The sequence below is a fragment of the Rhinolophus hipposideros genome (genome assembly GCF_964194185.1).
Source record: "Rhinolophus hipposideros genome assembly, chromosome: 12".
In the NCBI taxonomy this organism is placed as follows: Eukaryota; Metazoa; Chordata; class Mammalia; order Chiroptera; family Rhinolophidae; genus Rhinolophus; species Rhinolophus hipposideros.
In genome coordinates this window covers 6,150,566-6,170,574 of record NC_138058.1, presented here as the reverse complement: position 1 = coordinate 6,170,574, position 20,009 = coordinate 6,150,566, and the positions used below count along the sequence as shown (strand labels likewise).

Below are 20,009 nucleotides of genomic sequence, written 5' to 3'. Positions count from 1 at the left end.
CCATTTTTCTTCTTCTTCTTCTTCTTTCTTTTCTTTTTTTTTTAAATTTATTGGGGTGACAGTTGTGAGTAAAGTTACATAGACTTCAGGTGTACAATTCTGTATCACATCAACTATAAATCCCATTGTGTGTTCACCACCCAGAGTCAGTTCTCCTTCCATCACCCTATATTTGATCCCCCTTTACCCCTACCCCCTTACCCTCTGGTAACCACTAAACTATTGTCTGTGTCTATGAGTTTTTGTTTCTCATTTGTTTGTCTTGTTTTGTTGTTTTTGGTTTATATACCAAAAACATATGGTGAAATCATATGGTTCTCTGCTTTTTCTGTCTTATTTCGCTCTGCCTTCCTCTTCTGCGTTTAAGGACTCGTGTGATTCCACTGGGCCAACCTCCGTAACGTAGGATAATCTATGTTTTAAGGTCCACTGATTAATCACCTGACGTGCATCTGCAAAGTCTCTTTTGAGGAGTAAAGTAACAGATTTACAGTCCAGGGGATTAGGATCTGCAATTTTTTGGGGGAGTCATAATTCTGCCTGCCACAGCCCTGGACGTGGACCTTGGCAACCATCAATTCCTAGCACAGAGTCCTGATGAACCAGAGGGACACCAGGCGTCCTGCCAGGTGACCAGGACCAGTCCCAGCCCTACCAGGCCTCTTCTTCCTCTCGGAGGTGTCAGTGAAGTTGGTTGGCACAGAAGCCCAGAACCACCTGCCCTGTGGCCAGGGCCCATTTAAGAAGTGGCCTGCAAGTATTTATTATTATTATTTTAAATTTGTGGCTAACATTTTAAAAAACGAGGTCTCATGAAAATCGAGATTTGTGCTTTCTTTTCGAAATTCCGGAGCTCTTTCGACCCTGAGTTCCTGGCTGGGCTGGAAGTGGAGGCACCCCAGGTGAAAGGAGAGTGTCTCCCCTCCTTTCTGCTCCAAGAAGCCCCACTCTGATCCCACTCCCAGCTCTCCATGGGCTCCGCTAAGATGTGGAGGGAACCAGCGTTTACTGGACACCCGCCAGTGGCAGGCACTTAATATTTATTAACTCATTGAATTCCCCCAAACAACCTGGGGAGGCGGGACTTATCCCTGCTTTACTGATACAGAAAGCTCTGTATGGTCACTGGCCCAGAGCACAGGGCAGTGCCCTTTGCCAGGTGGCCTCTTTGCCGCCAACCCGAGGTCCCACCCTGCCTCAGACCCTCAGGCACCCCGCCCCTGGCTCATGGGGAGGGGGCCAGGGCAGGGAGCCAGTCCGCTGCCCGGGGCGGTCCGTGCAGTCACGTGAAAGACCCAGTGGAGCGCTCATCGGATAGAGTCCGCGGGGCGCCAGACCGCTCACATCCCTCCCCGCGATGCCCGGGACCCGCCTTCCTGGTCCTCGCCTGCAGCCCAGGGATGTGCCGCGGGCCGCGCAGGTAAGGGGGGCCGCGCGCTGCGCTCGCAGAGCACCCGGAGGTTCCCGGCGACAGCGACCGCACAAAGCCAGAGTCGCCTGCCGGTGTGGGGGCGCCTTCTCCGGGCTCCTCAGCCCTCTAGGTCGGGGCACTCTCGGGCCGCTGTCCTGCGAAGCGCACGGCCGACTGGGCACACGGGGAGTCGGTAGGGGCGCTGTGAAGCCCGCACCCGGAGGCCCATCACAGCCGTTTCCACAGGCAGGGCCGAGGTGGAATCCAGCCCCGGTGCCCCACGCCTGAGGGACTGTGCCAGCCGCCCTGCGAGCGCTCGGTGAAGGCAGGAAAACGAGCAAGGGTCCCTGCGCAGGGAAAAGCCCGCGCGGGAGGAAGGCTGCAGCATATGGGCTGGGAGCACCAGCGCAGCCGGTGCTGCTCTGATCCCCTCTGACCAAGCAGTGGGCTGCAGGTTCCTTGGCTGGGCTCCGTTTTACCTCCAACACCTTGAACTTAGTTGGAAGAGTTGGACCTTCAAAACGGTCCTTCTTCGTTCTTCCTTTTGCTGGACAAGAACACACAGTGGAGAGGGAGGCTGGGTGACAGTGGTGGGAGCCTCAGCTCTGATACAGGAAATCTTAGCTGGGATTTTACAAGATGCTGGCGCTGTCATCTCCTGGAGACTCTGGTTTCCCCTCTGAGAAGCAGGGGTGATAAATCACACAGCCCTGGAGGAGTTGGGAATACTGTGTGGGTCAGCATGGGGTACAGTGCCTGGCATGTGTAATGGCAGCCAGGCTCTAGGCCTGTCTGGGTCCATTCATGTGTCTCTCTTTCCCTTTGGTTGTTGTGCAAGTGAGAGGGGCTCAGGATATTTTAGCCTGTCTTCCTCTTAGCTGCACTCCCTCAGCTCCCCTCTGCTACATTGTGGTCCCTGCATCTTCTCCGTGGGCTCCCGCAGCCTGCAGGCTTGTGCATGGGGTTAAAAACCCTGCTGGGAGCATTGGCCTCCCTCTCTGGCCTGCTGGTCTCCGAAAGGGCTAGGCCATGTCCAAAAGGTGGATTTCCTTAAGGGAACAGGCAGAGGAGAGCAGGCCAAAGAGAAAGGAGAAGGATTCTTGGTCCCCAGCTCTTACCCAAGTCAGGCCTTGCTCCCCTCAATCTACAAAATGATGGGCCTCATTGAGATGGCTAGTCTTGTGTGCAAAGAAAAAAATTTTTTTAGCTTGAGACTGTCGATTTCTTCCCTCTGTGGACTTAATGCTTCTTGGTCTAAATAAGAGAACAATGTAAAGAACTAATCGTTTGAGGCCTCAAGAAACGCAAGGAGGGCTGACAATGGCCCAGAGTCCTGACTGGGGCCTGTGAGTCCTTTGGCTGAATGCTGCCTGTAGGAGTCAGATGTTGATGTCCCTGTATTCTTCGAAGAAACCTCCCCCGCCAATGGAGCAGACAGAAAAGGTGAGAGATGAGTATCCAGGGGGAATCCTCATCGGAACCCCCTATATTCGGAGACTGCAGTGATGATCTAGTCATTCAGCCAGAGATGCCTTAAATCTTCCTTCCCAGGCTGTGACCTCCCACTTGGTGGCTACCGTGACCTTGTTGACCTGTTGAAAAGTTAGATTAGGGTCACTTAACAAGAAACTGCCTTGTCACCTGAACTGCATTTCCACTCTCTTCTTTTCAGTAGTTTTCTAGAGCCCATTCCTGCCTGGAGTTTCCTTTGGCAGCACTAAGATGACACGCCCCTCCCTCTGGTGTACTTACCGATACTTTCAGCTTTGAAGTAGAAATAACCAATGCTAGTGGTTCCCAACCTTACTCCTGGTTAGAATTACCTGGGGAGCTTTCAGAACTGTATCTCGGTTCAGACTTGACCCTGGGGATTCTGATTCAATTGCTCTGGGTATGGTCTGGGCAAAAGTAACTAGAACTACCTAGTGATTAGAAAGTGCAGCCTTGCTGAGAACCCCCCTCTGCTGTTTCTTTGTGACTCGATGTGATCACCCCTTGATACTTTATGTGCTTCTTTTTGAATGTTCTTATCCTTAAACATGTTTGTCCGGGTCTTGGATTACTCTGTCTTTGGGCTCTCAGTCCCCTGGTGTTCCCGTACAGTGATTTGCAGAGGAGTTCTTTATAGGAGGAAAATGGCAGTAACCAGGAGGGCTTGGGAGAGTGTTAACTTAATCAGGTGGTCGGTCACAAGCTGATGTACTCACAGGAGTCAGGGGGCAACATCAACCAATGGCTTAGGTGGGGATTATTTAGCTGGGGAGAGGAGAGGAGCTTGTGGTGACCTCCTGGAGGGCATGTCATCTGCCCAAAGAGGACCACCCCTACCCATCTCCAGCTGGTGTGACTGTGTGGCTGTCATAAATAGCAAAAGCGTCCCCAAACTTTTCCCAGCCCTGGATACATTCCCCCTTTATAGTGGCCTCTGCAACACCTTATGTCAGGTAGTGACATTTCTGCAGCCCTTGAGACCTTTGGCTAAAAGCAGGTATGACACAAGCAGAGGGATGAAAAATACTTGAGCGTTAGTGCTGTTCTGATGCTCTTGGGAACCCTTTGACCACCAGCGTGGGAAAGAGCCACCGCTAGCCTGAGGCACATGGCCAAGAACGGAGTGTGGCTCTCTGAGATCGTCTAGCCCCAGATGACCAGAGAGATCACCTAATGTGGCCCAGAACAAGGACTGCCCAGCTGACCCACAAAATTTTGGAAAATATTAAATATTTATTTAGGTGACTGAATATCCTGGTAGGCAGCAATAACATATTGCCAAATGTTATGATCTTTTAAGGAGAAACCAGAAGCTCACATTTTTGTATAAGCTCCAGTTTTTTGTTTTTATTTTTCTTTTTTGGATTGAATGAGTAGTCTGCATCCATAAAGCCCTCTCTGGCCAACCAAAACACATGTTGAGGCTGCACTTGGCCTGTGGGTTGCTGATCTTTCTGCATAGTGGGACATGAGGTGTTTATACCAACACCAAGTTGCCACCTGTTCTCCCACCCTTTTTGCCATGGCTACTGTGCCCCAGCTTACTCTTAGCAGCTGTTTCTTTGACTGGAATGCCCACAATACACGATAGTTGGACAATTAAGTTCACAAACTTTCCACCGTGCACTTACATGGTAGGAAGTTCGTGAACTTAATTGTCCAACCTTTCGTATGTCACAACCCCAGCTTCTCTAGCAGTCTTTCCATGTGGAAATGGAAGCCAGTCATCATGGAGAAAGTGAAATTCGAAGATGGGCCCACAGTGAAGGAAAGTGGGAAGGATACTCCTGGTTTTAGGTGAGCAAGAGATACATACGGCATGGAAGTTGGGGCTAGTGGGGACAAAGGAGTCCACCAGTTTGGGCCAGAGAAGCGGGTTCCTGAAGGGACAGTGAGGGAGACAGGGTTGGAGAGATAGAGAGGGGATTGTGGAGCCCCTAAATACCAAGCCAGGGATTTCAAACTTGATTCTATGGGCATTCTAGGTAAAGAGAAGTTACTTGAAACTTTTGATGGGTGTTGCATGGGAAGACAGTGCTCTACCCCTGTTCTGGGCATCAGTGCACCCCTAACCTCTGGAAGGAAAGAAGAGAGGGGAGAGAAGAGAGAGACAGACATAAGGTACAGTGTTTGTACTGACAGAAGGAAAAACTGACCCTGAACAGAATTTAACTTAAGATTTATGGTAACTTCTTTTTACCTTAAGTTATGGTTAGTTATTGTCATTTTCTCAGGTATCTAAAGAAGACATACTTGCTTTTTTCAGAGCACTTCTATCCACAACTTCATGTTTTGTTAAGGTCCTTGTTGCCTGAAGTAAAGGTTTACAATTATTTGTTCCTGAGGACATAGGGAAATCACTGCCTTGCTCTCCATCTAGAGCTTCTGGACTCAATCTTCCCCTCCCTCCTACTCTTCCCTCTCTCTCTCCCTAGAGGAGTCCTCTTGCTCAGAATGAAGGCTCACAAAGTTGGAAGGGTGGGAGCAGAACACACAAAAGTTTTAAGTACATCTTTTTTCTGTTTCAATAGTTATTTTTTCCAGTTTTGAGAAATTATATAAAAAATGTGTACACATTTTAAGAAAGGGAAAAACTATTAAAATTGTAATAATATATACCAATAACAAAAGATGAATACAAGTCACGTTTGACATCTGCAGTTACAAGAGGTGCTCAAAGTGGTTATCAGCAATTTTAATATAGTTTTTTCTTTTCTTAAAATGTGTATACGTTTTTTGGCACCCTCTGCATATATGTCGCTGTAAAAGTTTGAGCTGTACAACATGTTGGTTTCATTTACATGCATTGCAAAAGGATCACACAGTAGGTTCAGTTAACATCCATCTTCTCATATAGCTACAATAGAAAGAAAGAAAAAAAAGTTCCCTCTGATGAGAACTCTTAGGATTTACTCTCAACAATTTTCCTGTGTAACGTACAGCAGTGTTAGCTATAGTCATCATGTTGTACATTACATCTAAGATACTTTATTTTTGGATCTTTGTACCTTTTGACCACCTTTCTCCAATTCCCCTTTCCCACCTCCACCCCCACCTTTGGTAACCACAAGTTTGATCCCTTTTTTTTTTGGTTGCTGTTTTTTTAGATTCCACATACAAGTGAGATCATAAGGTATTTGTCTTTCTCTGTCCGGCTCATTTCATTTAGTATAATGCTTTCAATGTCCATCCACATTGTTGCAAATAGGATTTCCTCATTTTTTATGGGTGAATAATATTCCATTGTAGATATATATCACAACTTCTTTATCCATTCATTTAATGGTGGTCACTAGGGTGTTTCAATGTCTTGACTATTGTAAATAATGCTGCAATGAACATGGAGGTGCAGATATCTTTTTGAATTAGTGTTTTCATTTCCTTTGGATATATTCCCAGAAGTGGAATTGCTGGGTCATATGGTAGTTCTATTTTTTATTTTTTGAGGAACACTCATGCTGTTTTTCATGGTTGCACCAATTTACAATTCCACCAACAGTGCACAATTTACAATCCCACCAACAGTGCACAAGGTTCCCTTTTCTCCACATCTATGCCAGCATTTATCTCTTATGTTCTTGATGATGGCCCTCCTAACAAGTATGAGGTGATCTCATTGTGTCTTTAATTTGCATTTCCTTAATGATTAGTGATGTTGAGCATCTTTTTTTAAATTAGTTTCAGGTGTACCAAAAAAACATAGTGATTAGACATATGTCTCACTAAGTGATCACCCCAATAAGTCTATTAGCCATTTAAAACTGTACATAGTTATTACAATATTATTGACTATATTCCCTATGCTGTACTTTATAGCTTCGTGACTTTTTTCAATTATAGGTGACATTCAGTGATATTTTATATTATTTTCAAGTGTACAGCGTAGTGGTTAGACATTTATATAATTTATGCAGTTATCCCCCTGATCTGACACTATACATAGTTTTTACAATATTATTGACTATATTCCCCATACTGTACTTTTCACATACCTGTCAGCCTCTTGTATGTATTCTTTGTAGAAATGTCTATTCAGGTACTTTGCCCATTTTTAAAATTGAATTATTTGTCTTTTTGCTATTGAGTTCTATGAGTTCTTTATATATTTTGGATATCAATCCCTTATCAGATATATGGTTTGCAAATATTTTTTTCCATTCCATAGGTGGTCTGTTCACTTTGTTGTTGGTTTCTTTTGCTGTACAAAAGCTTTTTAGTTGAATGTAGTCCCACTTGTTTATGTTTGATTTTGTTGCTTGTGTTTTAGGTATCATATCCAAAACATTATTACCAAAATCCATGTCAAGGAGATTTATTTGTATGTTTCTTCTAGGAGTTTCATGGTCTCAAGTCTTACATTTAAGTCTTTGGTCCAATTTGGGTTAATTTTTGTGAGTGATGTAAGATATTGGTCCAGTTTCATTCTTTTACGTATGAATTTCCAGTGATCCCAGCACCATTTATTGAAGAGACTATCTTTTTCTCCATCGAGTATTCTTGGCTTCCTTGTTAAATATTAGTTGACTGTATATGCTTATGTTTCCTTCTAGACTCTCAGTTCTATAGCATTGATCTGTTTGTCTGTTTTTATGCCAGTAACATACTGTTTCAATGACTGTACCCATGCTTATAGTGTAGCTTGAAATCAGGAAGTATGATGACTTTTGCTTTGTTCTTTTTCCTCAGGATTTCTTTGGCTATTGGGGTCTTTTTTGGTTCCATATAAATTGTAGAAGTGTTTTTCTACTTCTGTAAAAAATGCCATTGGAATCTTGATAGGGATTGCATTGAATCTGTAGTTGGCTTTTGGCAGTATTGACCTTTTAGCAATATTAATTATTCCAATCCAAGAACCTGGGTTCCCTTTCCATTTGTTTGTATCTTTGATTTCTTTCATCAGTGTTTTGTAGTTTTCAGCACAGAGAACTTTTACCTCTGTACTTAAATTTATCCCTAAGTATTTTGTTGTTTTTGATGCTCTTGTAAATGGGATATATTTCTTTTTCAGAGAATTTATTGTTAGTGTATGGAAATGCTACTGATATTTGTATATTGTTAATTCTGTATCTTGCAATGTTTTTTGAATTTATTGATTAGATCTGACAGGTTTTTTTAGTGTGGAGTCTTTAGGATTTTCAATATATAAAATCATGTATATTATACACACACACACACACACACACACACACACACACACACCCCCGCACACAAACACATACTGGGGGTGCCAAAAAATGTATACACATGACTTGTGTTCATTTTTTTTATCGGTATATATTGAGTATTACAATTTTAATACAGTTTTCCTTAAAATATGTATACATTTTTTGTCTCTCTCTCTCCATATATATATACATATATATGTATATATATACATATATATATCTTCTTCCTTTCCAATTTTGATAAGTTCTATTTACTTTCCTTACCTGATTGTTCTAGCTAAGACTTCCACTACTATGTTGAATAGGACCAGTGAGAGTGAGCACCCTATCTTGTTCCTGATGTTAGGGGAAAAGCTTTAAAGCTTTCGCCATTGAATATGATGTTAGCTGTGGGTTTGTCATATATGGCATATTTATGTTGAGATAGGTTTCTTCTTTGCCTAATTTGTTAAGAGTTTTTATCATGAATAGATGTTGAATGTTGTCAAATGTTTTTCTGCATCTATTAGGATGATGATATGATTCTTTGCTTTCATTCTGCTAATGTGATGTATCACATCAAGTGATTTGCACGTGTTGAAACATCCGTATATCCCAGGTATAAATGCCACTTGATCATGATGAATGATTTTTTTAATGTACTGTTGAATTCGGTTTGCTAATATTTTGTTGAGAATTTTTGCATCTGTGTTCATCAGGGATATTGGCTTGTAGTTTCCTTTTTTGTCTTTTGTATCAGAATAATGCTGTTCTCATAACATGAGTTTGGGACTGTTCCCTTCTCTTTGATTGTTTGGAAGAGTTTGAGAAGAATAGGGTTAATTCTTCTTTAAATGTTTGGTAAAATTAATCAGTGAAGACATTTGGTCCCAGGCTTTTCTTCATTGGGATATTTTTGATTATTGATTCAATCTCATTACTACTAATTGGTCTTTTCAGATTTTCTACTTCTTCCTGATTCAGTGTTGGTAAATTGTATGTTTCTAAGAATTTTTCCATTTCTTTTAGTTTGTTGTTGTATGATAGTTTATAGTAACCTCTTACAATACTTTGAATCTCTGTTTCCAATTATAATTTTGCTGATTTGGGTTCTTTGTTTTTTCCACTGGTTAGTCTAGCTAAGACTTTGTCAATTTTGTTTATCTTTTCAAAGAATCAACTCTTAGTTTGGTTAATCTTTTCTATTGTGCCTCTGTTCTCTATTTCATGTATTTATGCTCCAATCTTTATTATTTCCTTTCTTCTGCTAATTTGGAACTCAGTTTGTTCTTTTTCTAGTTCCTTAAAGCATAGAGTTAGGTTATGTATTTGGGATCTTTCTTACTTCTTAATGTAGGCATTCCTTGCTATGAACTTCCCTCTTAGAACTGCTTTTGCTGTGTCCCATAAGTTCAAGTATGTTGTGTTTCTATTTTCATTTGTCTCAAGAAACTTTTTTATTTCCCCTTTAATGTCTTCTTTGATCCACTGGTTGTTCACGAGAGTGTTAATTTCCATGTGTTCGTGAATTTTCTGGTTTTCCTCTTGTTGATTTCTAGTTTCATGACATTATGGTCAAAGAAGATACTTGATATCATTTCAATATTCCTAAATTTGCTAAAACTTGTTTCGTGGTCTAACATATGCTCTATCCTAGAATTTGTTCCATGTGCATTTGCGAAAAATGTGTATTTTGCTGTTGTTGGATAGAATATTCTGTACATGTCTGTTAGTTTCATTTGATCTATTGTGTTTTTGAAATCCTTTGTTTCCTCATTGATTCTCTGTTTGGATAGTCTAGCCATTGCTGAGAATGGGATATTGAAGTCCCCAGCTATTATTGTATGACTGTTTATTTCTCCTTTTAGCTGTGTTAGTTTTGCCTTATATATTTTGCTATTTCAATGTTGGGTGCATAAATATTTACAGTTATTATATCTTCCTGGTGTATTGACCCCTTTATCAGTATATAATGACTTTCTTTGTCTCTTTTTTACTATTTTTAGTTTGAAATCTATTTTGCCTCATATAAGTATAGCTACACCTGCTTTTTTTTTTTTGGTTACCATTTGCTTAAAGTGTCTTTTTGAATCCCTTCCCTCTGTCTATATGTGTTTTTGAGGCTAAAGTGAGTTGCTTATAGCCAGTGTATTTTTGGATTTTTTTTTTTAAATCAGTTCAGCTATTCTGTCTTAATTGGAGATGTAATATGTTTATGTTTAAAGTAATGATAAGGACTTACTGTTGCCATTTTGTTCATTGTTTTCTGGTTGTTTTGAAGGTCCATTTTTCCTTCTTGCTTATCCTGCTGCCTTTTGTGTTTTCTGATATCTTTTGGTATGAGGATGCTTTGACTTCTGTATCATGTTCTTCTGTGTAATTACTACTACTACTACTACAGGACTGTCCCTGTGACTACCGTGAGGGACAATACAGTCAATGTGTAGCCACTTCTCTGACCCTTCTAATGCAGTCTGTCTTGGTCTTTCAGGTGCAGAGCTTGCTTCAGCTTCACCCCTGTTCTAGGATTCTCTCAGTGGTATCTTGTTCATGAATAGTTGTTATACTCGTGAGGGGAGCAAAGTCAGGATCAACCTATGTTGCCATCTTGGTGATATCACTTTCCTTAAATACATTTTTAAATCTTGGGGAGAGGAAAGAAATGTCACAGCTACTAGAAAAGGAGAAAAAGAAAATCAAGAGAAGTCGATTATTGTCATCCTGAAATGAAAACACATACATATGAGAATCAGTAATTAAACTGTCATATTTAGACCGGTGATTTTCAATATTGACTGTATGTTGGAATCACCTGGGAACTTTAAGAACTCAATCCTGGGTCCCACCTCCCAGAGATTCTGGTACAGTTCATCTGGGTAATGGGCACCTTCAAAAGCCAAAGCTCTGAAGGTGATTTTAATATGCTGTGGGAGTTGAGAACTACTGCCCTGGCAGTCACCAGTGCCTCCCATACTCTGCGGCTGCTATTTCAAGATGTGAAATCCCTTATAAGCTGCAACTCAGGAAACAACCGCAATTTGGTCTGTGCCATTTTCATGGTATAGATAGGCAATGGTTCCCATGTAAACGTGAAAAATATATGCAGTTTTGGAACAGCATGTCTAACATAAGTCACGTTCTTGCATTGGATTAAAACTATTTGCTTTATGAGAAGATACAAAAGGCCTCAATACAAATGAGAGTGCTCATTGCAGTAAATCTGTTGAGAGTACTTCCCAGGCAGAAACAGGCTAGACTTGGATGTTGCACACAAATGGGATGGTGGGAAGACAACTAGTACCAGAAGATAGAGCAGAGGAGATTGCAGAGGAGACAGGTGTTAGAAATGTAAATTAGTGTGTGTTCACTAGAAAAAAAGTTTCTTGTTGATGCTAGGCATTTTCTGCCTGAAATAGATTTATAAACAAATCATGGGGAACTCTGGTGTTTTTCAACGTTCCAGATGATCAATGGAAAAAAAATTGGTATTAACAGATTTTCTTCTAAAATATTTTTATATATACAAAAGAAAAACGTGTGATAAATGTTTAACACATTCATATAGTGCTCTATAGGTTTGAATAAACTACCTTTAAGAATTGCCGTACCAGCGCTGAGAATTCATATGAGTCTAAAGGTGATGGTTTCTTAAAGCAGTTAATTCATTTGTGGGAATATTGTTCCACATCAATTTTTAATCCAAACATTTATCATTCTTTTGGGGCAATTTTTAACATCTTTATTGAGCTATAATTGATATACATTAAACTATGCTTATTAAAAGTGGACAGATTGATAAGTCACAGTATCTGAATACACTTAGGATATTAACACCACATTTAAGGTAATGAGTGTATCCATCAGCCCCAGAAAGTTTCCTGGTGCCTGTTTGCAATCCTTTCCTATATCCCCTTTCCACCTATCCCAGGCAACTGATCTGGTTTCTGTCACTATAGATTAGTTCGCATTTTCTAGAGTTTTGTATAGATAAAATCATAAATACATACTTTTTTTGGGGGGGGAAGGGCAAAAGTTGGCTTCTTTCACTCAGCACAATTAATTTTGTTACATTTATCAGTAATTCATTCCTTTATATTGCCAAGTAATATTTCATGGTGTAGTTATGTCACATTTTGTTTATCCATGCACATGTTTGTGGACATTTTGGTCATTTCCAGTTTTGGGCTAGTAAGCTGCTATGAATGTGTGTACAAGTGCAATTGTGGAATGGCATGTCTAACATAAGCCACATTATTGGGCTGGATGTACAAGATCTTGCATGAACATATGCTTTATTTCTGTTCAGTATATATGTGGGAGTGGAATGCTCAAGAAACTACCAAACTGTTTTCCAAAGTACATGTACCATTCCCATTCCTACCAACAACGTATGAAAGTTCTAGTTGTTCCACATCCTTGTCAACACTTCATATGGTCAGTCTTTAGTTTTAGCCATTGTAGTGGATATGTAGTGGTATCTCATTATGGTTTAAATTTGCATTTCCCTAATAACTAATAATGTTAAGCATCTTATCATGTGCTTATTTACCATCCATACATGTTCTTTGGTGCAATGTCTATTAAAAGATTTAGTAACTAATATTTGTGTTTTTAATGCACCATAACTTCTTTTTCTTAAGTGTTGCAATATGAAATAAATTTAGGAAACACAATTCTATGTCCATAAATATCTACTATGGATGTTGGAGATGAAAATTAAATATGATGTTTGGAATCTTTGGACATCTCTGAACACTTCATTCATTTTCAGAGTTGACTTGCTTGGACATTAACAGATTTCCAGATGGGAAGGTGTGCTATGTTTTAAGGAGGTAACTCTGGTAATCAGTTGGCTAATCAGATTGTGTTTCCTTACAAAGTACATAAGAAGGTCTAAATAGCGAGTCTCTTTGTATGTCTTCTTTATCTCTTTTAGACAGATCAGAAGAGGGTCATTACAAATAGGGCTCAGCTGTTCTGGTCCTAGAGAAATGTAGACTAAAATCTCAAGATGCTCCTTTGGCTGACTGGATATCATCGACTACTTTAGATCATATTAATGCTGGTGAGAAGCAAAAAAAAAAAACATATATATGCTCATGTAAGATTTTGAGGCATATAAAATGTCTAACATTGGAAGAGACCCTGGTAGTACCTACCAAAATAGAAAATACACGTACCTTTTATCTATAAGTTATACTCTATCCTACCAAAACACTCATATTGCATGAAGTTATATATATATATTTAAAAATATTCAATATAATTGTGTTCAAAACAGAAAAAAAAGGAAACTACCTAAAGGAAGAGGCATTTGTTAAAAAGAATGGGATACACACGCACACACACACACATCCAGAGTATATTGAGTGAAAAAGTAAGCTTCATATCATATGAAAACTATTTTATTATTTTGAAATTATATGTATAGGGTGGGGTTCGTACCTTGGGAAGGAGTTTGGTTCAAAAATCATCGAGAAAGGCAGTAATTTGCTTGTCAAAATAACCCTTGAAAAACCTTCTAACTACCCATTAAGTGGCCTAAATATAATTTTATATAATATATATACACACACACACACACGCACACATATATAAATACATATTTTGTATATATGTATATATACATATATATGTACATATATGTGCATTTGTGTGCATAATCTTGTGTATGTATAAATACACTGTTTAAGTACATGTATATATACCATTCAGTGCTTTCTTGTTTTTATTTCTTCCTCTGAGAGTCTATATTTGAATTCCAGGAAATGAAGCAAGCCTGTGGCTTAGCGGAGCTGCGAAATTCTCAGTGCCCAGGAGACCATCTGGAGGTGCACATGCCGACCGGTTCATGCCGGTCACCTCCACCAGGGTGGGGTTGGGAGAGGTGACGGGGAGTTTCCCTTGATACTCAATAGTGTCCTTTTCTGCTCTGACATGTGTTCTCCCCTGACTTTCCCCCAGGAGGAACAGGACCTTCTCTTGGCAGCTGCCTACGTTTCTGATGCCCAGTACAACAGAAATGTCCCATTCAAAACATCCCCTCAGGCTATCAGGTAATTAAAGTGTTAAACTGTCACATGGAACCACCTGTCTTCAGCACTTAATATTCTTCAAGTCAAACCCAAACTGAACACATCGTTTCCACAAATATTTAAGGTATGACACATAGATTTGGATAAAATCCGATGCTTTTTAAAAAAGTACTAGAGCATGGTGCCTCGTGTGTAGGGAAGCATTCAATAAATGTATTAAGGATGGATAAATGAGGAAATGAATAACACCCAGGACAGGAGGTAGGGCATTCAAGATAACAACGTGTCATCCTTTTCCTCTTAGACATCGGTGTCTTCTAAGAGCTGCCTGTGAAAAGACTTTTTTTTTTAATGATCCCTTTTATTTTATTTTATTTTATTTTATTTTTTTTTTTTTTATAATTTTTTATTTTATTTTTTTTTTATTTTTTTTTATTTATTTTTTTTCCTTTGTATCTCCTGAATATTTGTTTTTTTTTTTTTTTTTTAATTAATTAATTTATTTATTAGTTTCAGGTGTACAAAACAAGGTAATACTTAGACGTTCATCATTTATATCCCTCATACTGTGAACCCCCCTCCCCCCATCCACTATCCCTCCGACCTCACACTGAACCATCACATTATATATATAAAATTATAGTTGGCATTCATTAATGTTTAGCTTCTGATGTACAATGCCATTAATGATCCCTTTTAATACAATTGATATGTTTGTTCTTTTCATGAGAATTCAGCTTTTTTCTCCTTCAGCCACTAAGGCCAAGAATTTGGCTCAAAATAAGGAAAAAACATTTCTAATCATCAGGACTGAGCACCAGCGCCTTTAAAAGCAGCACATGCCTCACTCCTGGATACCGTCCAGCAGGTTGGAGGGACTGTGCCCCCAGGAAGAAAAGACAACGTCACTGTGGGATCTCTCTGAGTCTCCCATGTCGAGATAGACTATCATGCCCCACAATTATAGGTCACTATGACTGAGGGTTTGCTCACATCAGGCATTGATCCGAGTTTTCTAACAGCTCTCTCTTATTGTCACAGCCACCCCAGGAGGAGGGTACTAATCCTAGCTTGACCCTGTTCAGGGAATGTTCTTTATGATAATATTCCTGATTTTTTTTCTTCAGCTTTTTGTAGTGTGAGTTCGATTACATGCAGCCCTTTGCTCCCTGGAGTTAAGGGAAACGAGCCTAGAGCCATCGCTGAGTATTTCATTCACCGTTAGTCTTGGGAAGCTGGAGTGCCATTTACTCCCATTCCTTGTTTATAACCACCTTTATTCTTTTCCTCTACAGTCTTTACTATTTTTACAACCACTGGACGATGCAAGGAGCCACGTACTTCTTCATTTGCGTGGACCTTTCTCTCGCCCTCTTTGAGGAACCCGCATTGTTCCCACTGCCTTTCCTGGTAAGTGACAGAAACCAGGTGGCTAACCACACCTGTGCATACATCATTTGGGCCCTGTGTCTCTTCCCTTTTCCCCCCCAAATTTCAGTAAATGTGAAATTGGTTTTATTTTTATTGCTGGGGGTTGGGAGAATTCTGCCTCTTCTCCGAGCTGATGCTTCAATCACGAGGCATGTAGAATTAGTGCAAGGTTTTTGTCTTCTGTGCACACAGGGATGGATCAGATACACAACTGATATTTGAGAAGCACGCTTATTTAATGGCGGGTAGACAGTGTGGTAACATAGTATGATATGTGACCTGCTGTTTTTGTCCCATTTCCATCTTTTTTCATAGTCATAAATCATAGAGTATTGGTGCTTGGTAGCTGATCACATGTGATTTTAAGTAATACATCAAATTAACCAGCTATTCCAGATGGGTCTAAATAATAAATTGATGTTCTGTTCATGTTAATTCCTGACTCAACACTGCTTTCGTTTCTGAGAATAGTTGTGACAGAGACTGTACCGTGTAACTTACAAAGCCTAAAATACTTACTGTCAGGTCCTTTAACAGATAGTTAATTAATCCCTAGCTTTAAAGAACAAGTTTTATTATCTTCCATGATTCTGTGAGTAACTGGGCTCCACTGGGCAGACTTTCTCCACACGTGCCATTGGCTGGGCTGGTAGATATGGGAAAGCTCTGTATGTCTCTGGAGGTGGTAGGTTCTGCTGGCTGTCAGCTAGGAGCTCCTGGCTGGAGCTGGGGACCAGCATGTCCTGCGCCCTTCTACACAGCCCCTCAACATGGCTTAGGCTTCTCCCAGGGTGTGGGGGGCCCAAGAAGGAGCATTCCAGGTGCAAGCAAGTGTGATTCAGGCTCTGCTTACATCACACTTGCTGATGTCCCATTTGCCAGAGCCCATCAACTGCCCAAGCCCTAAGTCAACACGGGGGGGACACTGCCCTAGTGGGTAGGAACCAGAAATGTGGTTCAGTGGGGGCCACCAAAGTGGTGGTCTACCACACTTCCATGTGACCAGGAGTCCACAATTAATGAATTGTCTGTATAGAAAACTTTTAGCCCAGTGACTGTCAACACAAACACAGAGTCTGAAGAAGAGCTGTGCATTCCCAGACCTGGGCAGGATCAGTTCCTCCCCAGCACCAGCCCACCCAGGCCAAGGGCACAATTCCACAGGGTCGTCTTCTCAATCCCTTTCTCTCTTCCTGAGTCCTCACCCCTCTGTTTGTTATTGGTCACATACCGCTTTGGGCTGCCTGCCTCAGTTTCATAGTATTCCTTTAGCCAGCATTTGCACTTGAAGTCTCTAAAATCAAATGAGTTATGGAGGTGGGGTGCTTTGGCCCACATCCAACTTTACCAAGCAAATCTTATTTTGAGCAGAGGTGTCCTGGAATTGCCCCAGGCCCTTTTGAAAGCCTGGCCTTGAGAGTGAATCTCTGAGGTTAAAGGATGAACAGACTGAGAGCTGGAAGGTTGGCAAGGGGCTGCAGCCCACATTGGTGCCCAGGACCCATGAGGGCTAGAGTAGGGGTAAGAGGACTGTGTCATCTGCTGCTATCAGGGCCCAGGGACAGCCACTTCTTCCCTGTCCATTAGGGAGTCCATTCCCTCCAGCCCCAGACCGTTCTGTCTTCCTAGCCTAAGACAGATTGCCCCTTTCCTCAACTCTTTCTACTTTTCCCCTCTTCTCTCCCCTTTGATGGAGGAAAGCATCCTCGTTAGGAGGAGTTACTACCTCCTAACAATCACAGGTAAAACCCGGGCGGCAATCTCAGTTTGGAAATCTAGCTGCCCGCAGGGAATTTGGAGTCCGTGACCCATAACCTGTGGAAGAGGTGGTCAGGATGTTGCACTGAGTCTCAGTGGCCTCCATTCTCTTCCCCAAACAGCCAAATATGGCAGCAGGGCAGCAGTGGCACTGATGTCTAAGGAATGACCCACCATTTCAAAACACATTTTGGGGGAGTTATTCTAACATTGGAGAGACTGAGCTTCTAGGTGTCTGTTCTGAACGTGAACATGGGGTTGAGAGCACAGAAGACTCCTGCCTCTGCCATCCCTGTCCTCCCCTTCTCTGAGAAAATGCCTCTGCCTGCTGAATCAGCCCCTCCCAGGAAGCCCTGGTGGTTGGGTCATGGAATTTGTGGCTCAAGGGCAGGTTTCCTTTTAACAGGAAGAAACCATTCCAACCAGCAAAGAATTTTGCTGCAACTTTCAGTAGAATGAAGGGACATCGCTAATTCTCAGGGGTGGCATCCACATGGCATGGGGAGAGTGTGAGAGAACTAAAGCTGAGCCTCTGGTGGCAGGGCACTATGTCCAGTCTCTGCTTTCTGCATGCAGGTGACCTCGATAGCAGAACTACTTTGTCTGACCGCATTCTTCGGGAGACTTGTACATTTTGCGAAAGTCACTCCTCAGATGGTTTTCTGGAAGGATACAAAGAACATCTGCATCATGGTAACCATCGTGGTGAGTGCTTAGTATGGTGCCTTTAAGAGTTTGTGGTCCAAGGCAGACAGTGGAAAGACTCGATGCATTTGACTTGAGTCAAGCATCAATAACAGATGTCAGTACAAACACCATCAGCACAACTGCAAGCACACCAAAGCTGGAGATGGAGCTAAGAGGGCGAGATGTGACAGTGTGAACATTTGAACATACCAAGAGCACTTCCAAATGAAAAGGAAATAAGGCAGGAACTCCAAAGGAAAAATGTGCTGAAAACAGGTGAAGGCAACTCAGAAAAGAAGAAATAAATACTGGTAGATATGAAAATAAATGATTAACTTCACTAATTAAGAAATTTATATTAATACAATAATAAAATACCATATGTTTGCCTGTAAAACAATGTTGGCAATGTCTAGAAAACACAGAACCACTTCTACTCCACTGGAGGGAGGAATAACTGTCATTCTGGAAGGTGGGTTGGCAGTTCCTTTGAAAACCTTAAAGGTGTGTACGCACCTGGCTTCCACTGGTGGGAACTGATCTTTAGGACAGAAGAATGTGCTCAAAGCTTTAGCCACAAAATTGGCCATGGCTGAGATGTTTATAATGAAAAACTGGAAACAACACCACTTCCTGACGAAAGATGTGTTAGATAAAATGTGGCACATCCACACAGTCCTTTAAAAGGGGGTTAAAGCACATTTGTCTCTTACCAAGGAGAGATGCTTGTTAGCTATTATGTCAAAAGAGCAGGTTCCAATACAGTTGGATCACATCTTTGTTAAGAAAAAAGGGAAGACCGTTAATACATTCGTAGAAGAATTTGGAAAGATATGTACTAAACAGTTATGCCAAGTGAGGTGGGACAATGTATTCTGAGATGCCGCTGGAATGAGCACAAAGGCCACTTCAGTGCTCAGCTCAGGGTACTTTATGTAACTGGCATGTCAGCACGCAGCCAGCGTGCCTGAGCCGTGGTTCTTCCTAATTCACCCAGGGCTCAGTCCCCTTACCTGTGCCCTTTGCACTTGACGTTCTTTTCCTGGGGGGCCATCATTCTCAGAGCTTCCATGAACACGTAGTTGGTAGGGGTCCCCATGTTGTAGTGATCCTCATTTCCCCTCTGAGTTGCTTTCCTCTCAGTTGCCAATGGCTGACTAGTCGTTTTCACGTCAGTGTTTCACCCTCTTCAGAAACCCACCCTCTTCCTCCCCACAGCTCCCCTGGCTGTTTTACTTTGTCCTCCATTACCCAGTGCCAAGTCCTCCTCACCAAGCTTCCCCCTCCTGTCTGTCCCCTCAGCCTCCCCACCCCCTCTGGGTGACTCCAGCTTCCTCTGTAGCCCTCTGCTCCCTGTTCTCCCATTTGGCCCATGGCAGTGGTCTCTGATATGGCTGTCACCTGCTCTCTGCCGCATGCCATTCTGCTCCCATGATGTGGTCCAGGCTCCTGCCACCCCTTTCGGGAACTGCTGTGGTCACTTCAACCTCAGATCCCTGATCCAGAGGCATTTTAGACGCCGCTGCTGGATTAGTTCTCCGGAAGCACACCACAGATCCATTTCCTCCCTTGCTCAAAATGTCTGCAAGCCCCGCAGCCTGTGAGCGCTCGGCTCCCTGTCCTGCAGAGCTCTCCCAGGCTTGCCTCACTCCGGGACCCGGCTGCCCCCTGCCCACGTGCTGCCACGTGCTGGCTTGCCTCCACTTGCCAGCATCTCTTTTGCCTATCCACTGTCTTTTCTTGCCCTTTCTCTAAATATTTGTTTTGATTTCCCTTCACGCAGCTGCTGAACCCTCAGAATATTCAGACTCTCTCTCTGTACTTTTCTTATTTTTAGAAATGTCTTCATATTCATCATTTAAAAAGTGATACAAACACACTGGACCTGGGATGGTACCTCCGACTGCAGCTTGGGCTCAGTGCTGTCTGACAGGGGAAGTTGGGGGATGGCACAGGCAGGAAAATGGTACAGAAGGAAAAGAAAAATAATAGGGAAATCCAAACAAGAAAAAGACACCTTACTGTCTTCCTCCCTGGAAAGAATATACTTGT

General features: G+C 41.9%; 1 protein-coding gene across 1 annotated transcript in view; it reads left to right on the top strand.

Moving 5' to 3' along the window:
* The first annotated feature begins 1,286 nt into the window (after positions 1-1,286).
* The window catches only part of LOC308505534 (two pore channel protein 2-like), a 39,649-nt gene continuing 20,926 nt past the window's right edge, over positions 1,287-20,009 (top strand). The window contains exons 1-4 of the mRNA XM_081067909.1: positions 1,287-1,420; positions 14,011-14,102; positions 15,377-15,491; positions 17,847-17,975. Of these exons, the coding sequence (XP_080924035.1) occupies positions 1,358-1,420; positions 14,011-14,102; positions 15,377-15,491; positions 17,847-17,975 (399 nt within the window). The 5' untranslated portion in view covers positions 1,287-1,357. The remainder of the gene's footprint in view (positions 1,421-14,010; positions 14,103-15,376; positions 15,492-17,846; positions 17,976-20,009) is intronic.